We start from the raw sequence: 14,212 nt of genomic DNA, 5'->3' as shown, positions 1-14,212 counted from the left end.
AAATTATCTTGGTTTTGTAGCATCATTATTATCCTTTCTATAAATCAAGTAAGTCATTATAGGGCTAAAGAGATGGCTCAGTGATTAAGGCACTTGCCTGCAAGGCCAAAGGACCCAGGTTCGGTTTCCTAGTACCCACATAAGCCAGATGCACAAGGTGGTGCATGCATCTGGAGTTCATTTGCAGTGGCTGGAGGCCCTGGCTCTTCTCCCTCTATCTGCCTCTTTCTCATAAATAAATAAATTTTAAAAATCCTTATGGATTTTAATAATATTTTATTTGAGAGAGAAAGAGAGAATGGGGTATGCCAGGGCCTCCAGCTGCTGCAAACAAACTTCAGAAGCTTATGTGGGTCCTGGGGAGTTGAACCTGGGCCCTTTGGCTTTGCAGGCCAGAGACTTTACCACTAAGCCATCTCTCCAGCCCAGGATTTTTTAAAATTATCTACATTTGAAGCCAATGGCCTTGCTTCCATCTTGGCCTTGCCACTGACTCCAAAGTCTTTGTTGCTTCCATAATGGCACAGAAAAGTGGCTTCCCCACAGGGCGCTCCCTTCATCCTGCAGGATTCACTCTTCTTCATGCAGGATGCTCCCTTCACAACAGCGCTTGGAGAATGCACGTTTTCACGGCCCTGTGTGTGGGTGCATGCGCATACATGTGCATGCATGTAGAGGCCAGAGGTTGACATCGGGTGCTTTCCTCAATCCCTCTCCACCTTACTCTTGGAACCGAGGTCTCTTTCTGATTCCTAGAGCTCTCCGGCTTGGCTAGACTAGCTAGCCGGTGTGTTCCAAGGATTCCACCTCCCTGGCCTGCGGTTGCAGACATGCACCACCACACATGGACGCTTGTGTGGGCGCTGGGGCTTCAAACGCAGAGGCTCACGCTTATGCAGCAAGCGCATTACCAAGTGAGCCATCTCTCCAGCCCTTGGAGAATGCACCTTGATGATGATGGCATGAGTGATGGTCCCCAAAGATACCCAGACCCTAATCCTTCAAACCTGTGCCTATGTCCTTTGAGGCAGAAGGGACTTTGCAAGTGTGCTTGAGCCCATAATTTCACAAAGATTCTCCTGGATTGTCTAGGTGGGTTGTATATGCCATCACAAGTATCCTTGTGCCAGGGAGGCAAGAAGATAGACTACAGGAGAGAAGAAAGTGATGTGATAAAAGACGAAAAGAGTGATGTGGCTGCAGGCAAAGGAATGCTGGCAGCCAGGAGACGCTGCAAAAGCAAGGAATGGGTTCTCCCCTGGAGCCTCTGGAAGGAATCAGCTTCTGACACCAAGGCTTTAGCCCTGTAAAACTAATTTGGGACACTGCTTCCATAACCGTTAGAGAATATTTATTCTATTGTTTTCAGCCAGTAAGTTTATGGCAGTTGGACAGAATGAATACAGATGACGACAGCTCTTGGAGCAAGGGGGGCCCGTCCCTGTTTCTGTAGAAAGAACGAAGTCCCAGCTTGCAGCCCCACAATGCTGATATCTGGGACCTCAGGGCAAATAATTACACACCCCAGGGTAGAGCAAACTCCACATGGTGGACAAGTCCAGGAAGGAAGGGCAGGGTCTGATACACGTGGCTTCAGAGCATTGGAAGACAAGAGCCCAAGAGATCGGTGAACCATGAAGCCCAGACACATGCCCATGCTCAAAGAGTCTGGCAAGTTCTGAAGCTCACAGCCATGAGCAGGGACCGTCAGCCCCAGAGAGAATCTTGTGTGGATGCCTTTTCATGGAGAATGATGGGAGGTGGGAAGCAGTTTGAGGAATCTCTGAGAAGGGAGAACTGTCTACGACTCACCTTAGGTCTCCCCAGAGCAGGGCTACCATGGGGGATTGGAAGTAGCAGCTAATGTGTCCCAAGCACTGTCTCTGTTCTAAGCCACTTGCTCCTAGTCCTGCGTCAAAGGCCACCAGGCGTGATGGTTAATCTCCAGTTGTCAACTTGGCAGGATTTAGAATCCCCATGGAAACAAACCTCTCAGAATGTCTGTGAGAGACTTTTCTACATCAGGTTAATTGAGGTAAGAGGACCCACCCTAAATGTGGGTGGCACCATTCCACGGGCTGGAGAGAGCTCACTGAGCAGCAGCCGTTGTCACTCTGCCTCCTGACTGTGGACATGATGGGAGCAGATGCCTGTGCCTTCCCTGCCTGGCTGAACTGCAGCCTTGAACTGTGAGCCAAAATGAACCCTTCCTTCCCTAAACTGACTCTTGTCTGTTATTTTGTCAAGCAATGAGAAAGTAACTAATACACAGGACCTGTCTGCTGAGCTCTCACATCCTGGAACACGGCAGTGAACAAAAAGCCTCCCTGTCTGCCCTCCACTGGCTCACTGGCTGCCCCCCCAACAGTGTTGTCATCTTTCAGGGTGCTCCCTTCATCCCACAGGGTGCTCCCTTCATCCCGCCCACGGGCTCCTGGCCCCTCACTGATTGCTGCTTTACGTATCTGTCGCTGCCTTTCAGGAAAGCACTCAGCTTCAGTTTGGCCAAGCCTCTCTCTGGCTCAGACAAGGAGGGTCACCCCAACATCCCCACCCACCTCAGGAAGTGTTTCGTCCTTCACTGGTTTCCACAGGCCACTTTCTCTGGTCTCCGCTGCCGCCCCCTCTCAGAGCTCACTGTTGTCCCTTTCCCTTCCTCTTTTTAAAAATTTTATTCATTTTATTTTATTTGATATTTATAGACAGAGAAAGAGGAGAGAGAGAGACTAAAAAAAAGAGACAGATGATGAAGAGAGAGAAAATGGGCACGCTAGAGTATTCAGCTGCTGTAAACAAACTCCAGACACATGTGCTACCTTGTGCATCTGGCTTATGTGGGTCCTGGGGAATCGAACCTGGGTGCTTTGGCTTTGCAGGCAAATGCCTTAACCTCTAAGCCATCTCTCCAGCTTCCTTCCAGCTCTTATGGAAGGCTTATAGCCCCATCTGGTTCTCAATGCTTATCCCTGGGTGCCCTCTGCTTCCTAATGGTGGTGGGCTACAAAGGACATTCGTTTGCTCCCTTTCACAGCCCATTCCACCTGCGTTTACTGTCTTGGAGAAAGACAGAGCATGATGTCCACCTGCCAAGTGTGCTCTGAGTCACATCCACTTGGTCTTTCCTGCTCGCCTCTCAGATCCTTCTCCTTTACCTGCCTGAGACTTCATTTAGACCTCGCCGACTCTGGCCTGGCTCATGCCAATGACCCCAGCTGTCCCAGCTGGGTCACTTCTGCCCACTTCTGACTTGTCCTGGGGCTACTTTTCTATGTTCTCAAGCCCTTCGTAGCTCACCATCTCCAACCACCGCATGAAGCCCGAAGCCCCTGCCCTAGCAGCTCAGTCTCTGTGGCTTCCCCATTCTTCCTGGCTCATGCCTCTGGTCTCAGAGGCCTCCAGGGGTCCATACAGAGGCTGAAATGGGCCCATTGGTATGCGACACCAGGTGGCCACAGAGAGGGGAATTGGAAGTACAGCTGACCCAAAGGCCTTCAAGCTTAAGCCTGTTTGCAAAACAACATGTCACAGAGTGAATTCAGCTCTCAGGTTACTATTGAGACTTCGAGTCCATTTCCTAGCTCCCTCTCAGACATCTCTAATGGGTGTCACGCTCAGGGCTGCCTTTATGACCCGTGTGGTCACATGAGGCACTTGTGCAAAGGGTGCTTCCTAGGTTAATGTTGTGGAGTTGCCATCTTGAAATACTTTTTTTTTTTTTTTCAAGGTGGTATCTCACTCTAGCCCAGGCTGGTCTAGAATTCACCATGTAGTCTCAGGCTGGCTTTGAACTCACAGCGATCCTCCTATCTCTGCCTCCTAGGTGCTGGGATTAAAGGTGTGTGCTACCACACCCAGCTTGAAATTCTTTTTTTTTTTAATTAATTAATTAATTAATTTATTTGAGAGCGATAGACACAGAGAGAAAGACAGATAGAGGGAGAGAGAGAGAATGGGCGCACCAGGGCTTCCAGCCTCTGCAAACAAACTCCAGATGCGTGCGCCCCCTTGTGCATCTGGCTAACGTGGGACCTGGGGAACCGAGCCTCGAACCGGGGTCCTTAGACTTCACAGGCAAGCGCTTAACCGCTAAGCCATCTCTCCAGCCCAGCTTGAAATTCTTAAGAGTAATAATTTACCCTTGAATTTGTACTATCAGTGAAGTCTCGGAGGACAGTGGACACAAGTATGCTCACGCACATAGGATTTGCTGGGTCCAGTGCACACAGAATTCCAGGGGGTCCTGTATGTGCAGGGCTAGAGGTGAGTACACAGTAAGCACGCTGTTGGAGCTGGTCCCCTAGTCCAGAGCGTGCCTTGAAAGCAGAAAATAGGCCTGGTGTTCTGAGACACACAGTAGCCGAGGAGCCCGACCCTAGCTTTTCTTGTTTGTGCTGGAAATCAAACTATGCCGAGTGCTTTACAAGTGGGAAAGAGGAGGCCACTCCCAGGCCCTTTCCTTGGAGTCCTCCCTTACTTCAGAGTGTGGTAGGATGTGTGTGCGTCAGTAAAACAAAAACACCAGCGGGTTTTGTGCAATATTCTACTGCTCTAAGACCAAAGTGCAGGGGCTGGGGCGTGGCTCAGTGGGAGAGCGTTTGTCTAACATGCGCAAGGCCTTGGGCTCAAGCTCTGGCACCATGGAACAAGCTGCAAATTAGTTTTATATGTACAGTGGCACAAAACAATAAATAAACATCATAAAGAACACGTACACACACCCCTCATGGAGGGAGGGAGGAGGGCCTCATATTTACTACTCTTAGTGGCTCTTTCTCATGCTTAAAAAAAAGATTTTATTTTTATTTATTTATGAGAGAGAGAGAGAGAGAGAGAGAGAGAGAGAGAGAGAGAGAGAATGGGCGTGCCAGGGCCTCTAGCCATTGAAAATGGACTCCAGACACGTGCGCCACCATGTGCATCTGGCTTATGTGGGACCTGGAGAATTGAACCTGGGTCCTTTGGTTTCAAGGCCTTAACCACTAAGCCATCTCTCCAGCCCTCTCATGCTTTTTGAGCTCAGGTCCACAGTTTCGTTTTGCATTGGGCCCGGCCTTGCTGCATCCCCTCCGCTGCTGCTGCTGCTGGTTCCTGACATTCTGGTGCCCCCTTTCTTCTTTGCCTGACTCATTTCCCCACAACCTTCAGGCCCATTTGCTCAGCATTGCCTTCCGAAAGAGACCTGGGCTGCCTGCGCCTCCCTCTGGGACCTTCAGCAGCCTGTGGTGTTCACCACCCAGGTTGAAACCAGATTTCTGTCTTGGTCTCTGACCCACACGTCTCAGCTCGTGTGCATGGGAGCACATATTCCAGGGCGGGACCCCCATGGGGTCTGTCCTCACATCCACACCCACAGCGCTCCACCCTGCGCGCTCAGTACCGTAAATAACTAAATCAGTCCATGCTCACAGCTCTCCCGTTCACTTATTTATCGGAGGCATTTTTACTTATTAATTTTAGGGGAAGCCTCACACTGTAGCCCAGGCTGGTCTTGAACTCATGGCAACTGCCCTGTCTCAACCTCCTAAGTGCTGGGAGCACAGGGCCCCTGGCTCCCTACCCAGGAGTCTCATCACTCTCCCTACCTCAGTCTGTCGCCAGTACGTACATCTAGGTTGCCTTTCCCTCCTTCTGCTCTGTCCTGTGAGGGGGTGAGCTGTGACTGTTCTTGCGGAGGGAGCCTCACAGCAGAACTGAGCCACATGCATCTGTTGCTTGCCACTCTCCTAGGGGTCTGCCCTGGCCTCCCTCAGTTAGTCCCTCCGAGGAAATTCTCTGTCTGCCTTGCACTGGATTCTCGGGCCTAGCATGGGGAGGCACTGAGTGAATTATCCACGGGCCTTATCCTTGCTGAGAGTCTTAGACCGTGGGCTGTATCCATCTACAGAGAATAGCTCCACCTTCTAGTCTCATTGCTAGGGTCAGTGGCCCATGTTAGGAGATGGTCCAACAGGGGGCTCAGGAAGAGCCTAGGGGCTGCGGAGCCCATGTCAGCATTCTCCTCCCTAGGCCCTTAGAGCAGTTCCTTGACCCAAGGCAGATAGCCCTGGCCCTCTCTTACCAGGGGCAGCCCAGCCCCAGGATTAGGGGCTCTGGGGGGGACACATTCTTTGCACATCTTGATAATTCCTAGATTTGAATATGAGGCACACTCTCACGGGTACTGCCATAGCTGACTCTCCTCTTGGTCTTCCCCTTTCCATCCCTGCCCCTGCCCCCAGCTGGCCCCTTCTAATACATATATTACGAACTGGCATGGATAAAAGCTAGCAATCTACAGAGCAGCGGCTACAAAGCACAAGCCTCCTACTTCTCCACAGAAGCCAGCACAGGCCTCCCAGACCAAGCCTCTTTGCCTCTGCCCCGTGGTCGCCAGCCCCTCCTGAGCCCCAGGTCCTGTCATTGACACCTTCCCTCTCACTGTCCCTGAGGATTGTTTGCACACCCCCCAAACAATTCTCATTTTGTTTGGAATTTTTTGGAGGATTTAAAACTCCTCTGAGGATAGCGATAGATATTTTAGGACATCCTAAGAGGAGGATTGGAAACTTGGGGTATGGTGTTCCTTTTAGGGCTGGGGGTGGGCCTTCCAGCATCCATGAAGCTCTAGGTTTCATCCCTTGCACCCTATAAACTGGGCATGGCGGTGAATGCCTATAATACAGGTATTTGGGTGGTAGAGGCAAAAGGAAAGAAATTTAAGATCATCCTGGGCTATGCAGTAAACTTGAGGCCACCTGGGAGATTCATGAGACCCTATCTCAAAAAAGGGAGAGCTGGAGAGATGGCTCAGCAGTGAAGAACGTCCTGTACAAGCAAGCCTGAAGTGCAGCCACAGAGCAGAAAGCCCGCCTCGAGATGCGAACCGACACGGGGTCGTCCTCGGAACTCACACACACACACACACATGCACACACGTCACACACAGGCATATGTATCATTTTTCGTTTTTTGAGGTAGGGTCTTGCTCCAGCCCAAGCTGACCTGGAATTGGTCTCAGTCTGGCCTCAAACTCATAGTGATCCTACTACCTCAGCCCCCCAAGTGCATGCACCATCACACCCAGAAAAAAAAAATATATTGACACTTTCCCTCTCACTGTATATATGTATGTATATATATATATGTGTGTGTGTATATATGTATGTGTGTATATATATTTTATACCACAGCTCATGGGGCTGGAGAGATGGCTCAGCAGTTAAAGGCACTTGCTTGCAAGGCCTGACAGCCTGGGTTAGATTCCCCAGTACCCACATAAAGCTGGATTCACAAAGTGATACATGCATCTGGAATTTGTCTGCAGTGGCAAGAGGCCCTGGTGAGCCCATTCTCTCTCCCTCGCTCCCCACTTTGCGCTTGCAAATAAAAATATATTTTTTAAAAGCAGCTCAAATGACACCTTCTTTAAACATGTACCCCAATCATCCTAACAGGCAGGCCAGTGCAGTTTTCTCTTTCATTTCTGTTTCTCCATCCCTCTGTTATAACATTTGTCATGTGCTGCAATATTTCCATGTTCTCAGTGGGGCTTATTAGGTATTGCATTCTGGCCTATTAGACTGCTTATTTCCCTCTTTTCTTTTCTTCTTCTTTTTGGTTTTTCGAGGTAGGATCTCACTCTAGCGCAGGCTGACTTGGAATTCATTATGTACTCTCAGGGCGGCCTCGAACCACGGTGACCTTCCTACCTCTGCCTCCCAGGCGCTGGGATTAAAGGCGTGCACAGCCACACTGGCCCATTATTTCCCTGTATTCTTTTTGCTAGACTCTGCCTCCCCCCCCCCAACTCCCATGTGAAACTCCTTTGCTATTTTTGTGGCCTGATAAACTCACTGGAGAGAATTTTACTTAGGCACTGCCCTAGACTTCAATACCTACCACATAATCCTCTTAGCGACACTCACTGTCACAAAACTTAGCTTTGTTCATTTATATATGTTAGAAAGTAGGTTCCCACTCTTTGTCATTGACCTACATAAGCTCTAGAGGTCAAAACTAACTACTGGTCAGAGAGTACCCCACCTCCACCGGCCTTTGTGTGTTGCTACTCTTTGTTTTGGCCACATGGCTGGACCCCAGAGCCTCACCCACACAGGCAGGTGTTCAGCTCCACAGCCCAGTTTCCATGCCCCTTCTTTTATGAAGCTGTTTGGCAGTATCTGGTTCCTCTTTCTCCCTCCAACCTATTTTCTGGCTCTACTTTTTACCTAAGGAGACCAAGATGAGGCACAGACTGGCAGAATGAACTCACCTATGACATTCCGGATGTCGTCTTCCTCTTCAGGGCTCAGGGTGGGGCCAACAGGGCTTGTTCCCTGCCCAGCAGTAGCATCTTCCCCTAGTGTGTCGGTCCAGACTGTGCCAGGGGGCATGGGGACAGTGTGCGGAGCTTCCAGAAACAGGTCTTCAGGAGTCACTGTTGGAGGTGGCTGGGTGGCTGGATGGGCCACCATGGTGGCCGGGGCCTGAGTAGAAGATGTAGGAGATGCTGAGGCCGTCTGCAGAGTCGCTGAGCTGGAGGCCTGGGGTGGTGCTGAGGACGGGGCTGTGGTCTGGACACTGGGGTCAGTTGTCATGGCAGTACCATGCCTGGTGGCTGCTGGCCTCCGGGTGACACTGGTCAGTAGGTCTTCGTGTCTCAGGAGCTGATCTTCAATCAGCAAATCTACTCCACTGTCACCACTGAAAAGCTCGTCATCTGTGGAAAAACACAAGGTTCACTTAGGGCCCAGGGAGAGCAGCCTGGCCGAGAGCAGAGGAGGAGGAGGAGGAGGAGGAGGAGGAGGTCTGGGAGGCTGTAAGAGGCTCCTCTCCTCAACACATGGCCTGCTTGGCAGAGGGCGGACACCTGGGATTTTACTCTGTCATTTTCCCCCTTTTTGGCAATGTTGAGGACTGAACTCAGAGCCTTGTGCATGGTACTCTGTGCAAGTGCTCTGTCATGGAGTAGTAGCCCAGTTGTCTAACTAGGAATTTAGAGGGTGACAAGGAGCACTGGCAGAGGGACAATACATCTTCTGTAGGCTTTCTAAACAGACTGCCAGTCTCCTCAGCCCAGCCTCAGGGTGCCCTGGTAAGAGGCCGTCACGGGCTAGGAACCCTGGAGGCGTTAGAGCTCCAGTCCATTCAGTCGCTAGTGTTTGTGGTGCATGTCCAACGTCAGTGAGCAAGGCAAGGCTGTGGCCTCCCAGGACTCCTGGCTAGTGGTGGAAACTGAGACAACAGATAAGACTGCAGTGGAAAGGTGCTGAGGGGAAAGGAAAGTCGGGTAAGGAGGGTCAAGAAAGCTGGAAGGACCTGGGCATGGTGGCACACACCTGTATTCCCAGTAGTGGGAAGACTGAAGTAAGAATGTCATAAGTTTGAAGCTAGTTTGGGAAACCCTGTCTTAAAAACAGAAGAGAGGGCTGGAGAGATGGCTTAGTGGTTAAGGCACTTGCCTGCAAGCCAAAGGACCCAGGTTCGATTCCCCAGGACCCATGTAAGCCAGATGCACAAGGTGGCGCTTGCTTCTAGAGTTCATTTGCAGCGGCCAAAGGCCCCAGCACACCCATTCTCTCTCTATCTGCCTCTTTCTCTCCCAAATATAAATAAAAATAAAATATATATTAAAAAAAATAAGGTGGTGGGTTGGAGAGCTGTCTCACCACTTAAGGCACTTGTTTGCAAAGCCTAATGACCTGGGTTTGATACACCAGCAACCACATAAAGCCAAATGCACAGGTGCCACATGCATCTGGAGTTCATTTGCAGAAGCTGAAGGCCCTGGTGCGCTCACCCCCCACCCTTTCTCTGCTTGCAAATAAATATAGAAAATACAGAAAGATAAGATGGAGGGAAAATAAGGAAGACACCCAGTGTTGACCTCTGACCTCCAAACATATGCACACACATATATGGACATGCATACACACATGCATGCACATCACACACACACATATACAGACATGTATACACACAACACACACATAAAAGGAATTGAAAATGCAAGCCACAGGCAGGGAGAAAACATCTGAATATCTACACTGGTTGAGAATAAGGCATCAGGTGAGGAACATGCAAAAGTGCGAGGCAACTCTGAAGGCTGTGGCCTGAGGCTGGATGGGAGAGGCCGGGAGCTCGGGGAGAGGAGGGTAGGTAGGGACTTGAAGGGGCTCTGGGAAAGGCAAAGAAAGACGACAGGAGGAGGCAGGTGGCAAGGAGGTGCTCAGGAGGAGGGCGTACTAAAGGAACAAGATAAAGATGCTGGGAAAGCCGGGCGTGGTGGCGCACGCCTTTATTCCCAGCACTCAGGAGGCAGAGGTAGGAGGATCTCCGTGAGTTCACGGCCACCCTGAGACTACATAGTGAATTCCAGGTCAGCCTGGGCTAGAGTGAGACCCTACCTCGAAAAACTAGAAAAAAATCAAATAAAATAGAAGATGCTGGGAAAGGTCTGGAGAGACGCCTTAGCAGTGAAAGCATTTGCCTTGCAAAGCCAAAGGATCCTGGTTCGATTCCCCAGGACCCACATAAGCCATATGCACAAGGGGGTGCATACATCTAAAGTTTATTTGCTATGGCTAGAGGCCCTGTCATGCCCATTCTCTCTCTCTAAAATAAATAAATACATAATATATATATTAGGTTTCTGTTTTTTTTTTTTTTAAAAAAAGATGATCATCTGCTTTCTGTGAGAAAGTTAGAAGGATGGAGATCCACAAGGGGAGGTTGTAGAGACTCAGCAAGCTTGGGGCCCCTGGAGAGGAACAGATGGCAGAGCCTACCAAGTGTCTCTGGTCAAGCCACTCCTGCAAGCCTTGGTTTCCCCATCTGCAAACAGGGAGTGGTCACAGAAGTCCCTCCAGCTCAGCCACGCTTGGCCATGAGGTCCTTCTACAATCCCAGAGAAGTTAAGTGATCTGCCCAAGAGCTCTCAGCAAGTACCTGGACAACCTGTGACTCTGCCGTACACATCTCACTGCGGTCACTAAACCCTGGACGGAGCGTGGCTTCCCAGGAAGCCCATGTTCCTGTGCTCTAAAGGCTTCTCCCTCTCTGCCCTGCCTCTGAGGCTGCTGACCACAACTCACGCTGCTCTTCGATGTCGTTCTCTTCCTCGGAGACCTTGGCTTTATAGTAGGTGATGCCCCGGATGACGGTGGGCTTGGAGGCTGGCCGGGCCCTCGGGTGCACCTGCCTTTGCAGGGGCCGCTGTGGCTTCACCACTGCAGGGGGTGCCAGGGGCCGCGTCTGCAGGTGCTCGATGGAGTTGATCTGCTGCGACACGCTTTCTTCCTGCAGAAACCGCTCTTCATACTGCTCCTCAGAGGGGACACAAGGGCAGGTTAGAGAGAGGGCTCAGGGAGGGGACAATGCTGGGGCCAAGGCCCCAGCAATGACAGCAGCATATTGCTGAGAGTGCTTGACTCGTGTCTGAATATGTCGGCTGATGATTCTCTGAATCAGATGTAGGATTTGGACCCCCTTTATCCTGCTCCTTTACAGGGGGATCTCTGGGGCTCATTGGCTAGCTTGTCTGGCTGAGTTGGTCAGCTCCAGGTTCAGTGAGAGACCCTGTCTCAGAAAATAAAGTGGAGGGTCTGAGGAGATAACTCAACAGTTAAAGGCACTTGTTTATAAAGCCTGCTGGCCTGGTTTCAATTCCCCAGTGATCACATAAAGCCAGATAAACAAAGTGGCTCGTGTATCTGGAGTTCTTTCGCAGCGGTAAGAGGCCCTGGCATACCCATAGTCTGTCTGGCTCACACACACACACACACACACACACACACACACACACACAAAGAATCTCCTTGGAAACACATCTCTGAGTGTTATAAAAAATAATAATAAGGTAGACAGCAACAGAAGGAGACACCAGATAGTGACCTCCACACTCAAAGTACACATGTGCACACACATTACCCCTGGCACGTGCCTACATGCATATGAATATGTGTACACACATGTATGCACATCCAGAAAAAGAAACTGAGGCAGGAGCTGGGGAGATAACTCAGTTGGCAAAGTGCTGTCTCCACAAGTATGAGGACCTGAGTTCAATACTCAGTGCCCATATGAGTGCCAGGCATGATGGCAAGGCAGAGACGGGTGGGCCCCTGGGACTCACTGGCCAGCCAGTCTAGCCCAACTGGTGAGCTCCAGGCCACTAAGAGACCCTGTCTCAACATAAGTGGATGATGTTCCTGAGGATAACACCTGAGGTTGTCCTCTGGTCTCCACACTTACACATATAAGCACACACATGTGCATTGCACTTATATATTTATAGCTATCTATATCTATATACCCAGCAATAGGAAAATGCACACACACACACACACACACACACACACGTGTGCACATTCATAGAAAAGAAACTGAGGTGCGTGGGAGTCATACAGATTGCTCCAGGACCTCCCACAGGTCAGGATGTCCCAGAAGTCTGGCTCTAGAACTCAGCTCTCTATGTGGCTTCTCCCAGGGGTGCTGAGCAACTTCCATCTCATTTGTTTCCTGGGAGACCAAGGTGAGGAGAACTGGGCCTAGCCTGGGCCTTGAATCCTGAGGACCAAGTGGCACATCATCCCCTCAGGATGAACCTGACTGCTCTTTCAGCCATCTGGATGGGCCTCCTAACACGCAGGGTACACGTCGCTGCAACCCTCCCTTCTGCGTGTAGCAAAAAGCCCCAGGCCAGAGGCCTGACCTTTAGAGCTGTTAAATATCGGCCTTGACCCAACATAACTCTCCTTCCTCTTGGCCTCTCCCCACCCTTGCTCTAGGCACTGCTATTGGGTGGCCAACTCCTAGAGCTCTTGGCTCTTCTGAGCCACCGGGCCACTGCTCAAAGTGTCCTCGTTGTTGTTTTTGCTTGTTTGCTTTTCCTATTAGGAAAGCTATTATTTCTTATCTCTACCCCATCCATGTATAAACATTTTACACACACACACACACACACACACACACACACACACAGAGAGAGAGATCTCCTTGAAACTCATCCATTCTTAGAGAAAAGCTCAAATCTAGGTCCCTAGGCAATTCTCCTGGCCCTTCTCATTCAGAATTAATCTTTCCTCTCTACTCCTCACTTTTCTCTTTATGGCAGAGACTTCTAATTATTTATTCAAAATTCCTGTCTCCCTGTTCCTAACTAACAGCCTGGTTTTATGGGTGTGGTCAGTAGGAAAATAGACAGAAGTTGACAAGAAGAGCTTTGGGAAAAGTATTCTCAAAGGAAGGGCTGGTAAGCCTGGTACCTTTTACTCTCTTCCTTGTTTTCTCATGATCAAAATGTTAATAAGATAACTGGAGCGCAGCAGCCATCTTGTGACCATGAGGGGATTCTGCGGACGGAAGTCATTAGTCAGAGCTAACCATGCCAGCCTTTGAGTGCCTGCTTCCAGAACTCTTCTATGTGAACAAACAAGCCCTGTGATGTTTAATACACTGTTACTGGGTCTCTAACTCAAAGCTCAACACCATTCCTCAGGAATACAAGAGTTTACTTCTAGACAGCGCCTCCCCTGGAGGCCTTACAGACACTATTTAAGGATGCAGCTGTCTCTATGGGCTGTAAGAATCTGAAGAGTAGATCCCTCCTGCTGCTGATCTCTGATTCTGCTGGATGGATGGTCCCTAATGTTTATTAGCTTAACTTTTTAAAAATTTTTATTTATTTATTTGAGAGTGACAGACAGAGAAAGAGGCAGAGAGAGAGAAAGAGAGAATGGGCACGCCAGGGCCTCCAGCCACTACAAATGAACTCCAGATGCATGTGCCCCCTTGTGCATCTGGCTAACGTGGGTCCTGGGGAATCAAGCCTCGAACTGGGGTCCTTAGGCTTCACAGGCAAACGCTTAACCACTAAGCCATCTCTCTAGCCCTAGCTTAACTTTTTGAGGGGCTGGAGAGATGGCTTAGTGGTTAAGGCATTTTCCTGCAAAGCCAAAGGACTCAGGTTCCATTCCCCAGGACCCAAGTAAACCAGATACACAAGGGACACATGCATCTGGAGTTCATTTGCAGTGGCTAGAGGCCCTGGCGTGCCCCTTGTCTCTCTGTCTGTCTCTCTCTTTTCTCTCTCTCTGGTTGCAAATAAATAAATAAAATTAAAAAATAAATTTTTTTGAACCATAACATATCCCAAGAAACTGTCTCCATTTGTGACCAACATTTGATTTTGTCAAATCAAATGAAGCTCCAAGGGAGGCAGCCATGACCTGGT

At 49.9% G+C, this 14,212-nt stretch overlaps 1 protein-coding gene across 3 annotated transcripts in view; it reads right to left on the bottom strand.

Annotated features, from left to right (window-relative positions):
• Positions 1-14,212, bottom strand: part of Olfml2b (olfactomedin like 2B) — a 44,829-nt gene that overhangs the window by 5,373 nt on the left and 25,244 nt on the right. The window contains exons 5-6 of one of the 3 annotated variants that reach the window (XM_045137989.1): positions 11,073-11,304; positions 8,252-8,698 (exon numbers count right to left, since the gene is read on the bottom strand). In XM_045137989.1, the coding sequence (XP_044993924.1) occupies positions 8,252-8,698; positions 11,073-11,304 (679 nt within the window). The remainder of the gene's footprint in view (positions 1-8,251; positions 8,699-11,072; positions 11,305-14,212) is intronic. The other 2 variants (XM_012949830.2, XM_004663281.2) reach the window with 2 other exon arrangements.

This window comes from Jaculus jaculus, chromosome 1 (genome assembly GCF_020740685.1).
Source record: "Jaculus jaculus isolate mJacJac1 chromosome 1, mJacJac1.mat.Y.cur, whole genome shotgun sequence".
NCBI lineage: Eukaryota > Metazoa > Chordata > Mammalia > Rodentia > Dipodidae > Jaculus > Jaculus jaculus.
Note: the sequence above shows the minus strand (reverse complement) of the source record. Positions and strands in the feature narration are given on the sequence as shown.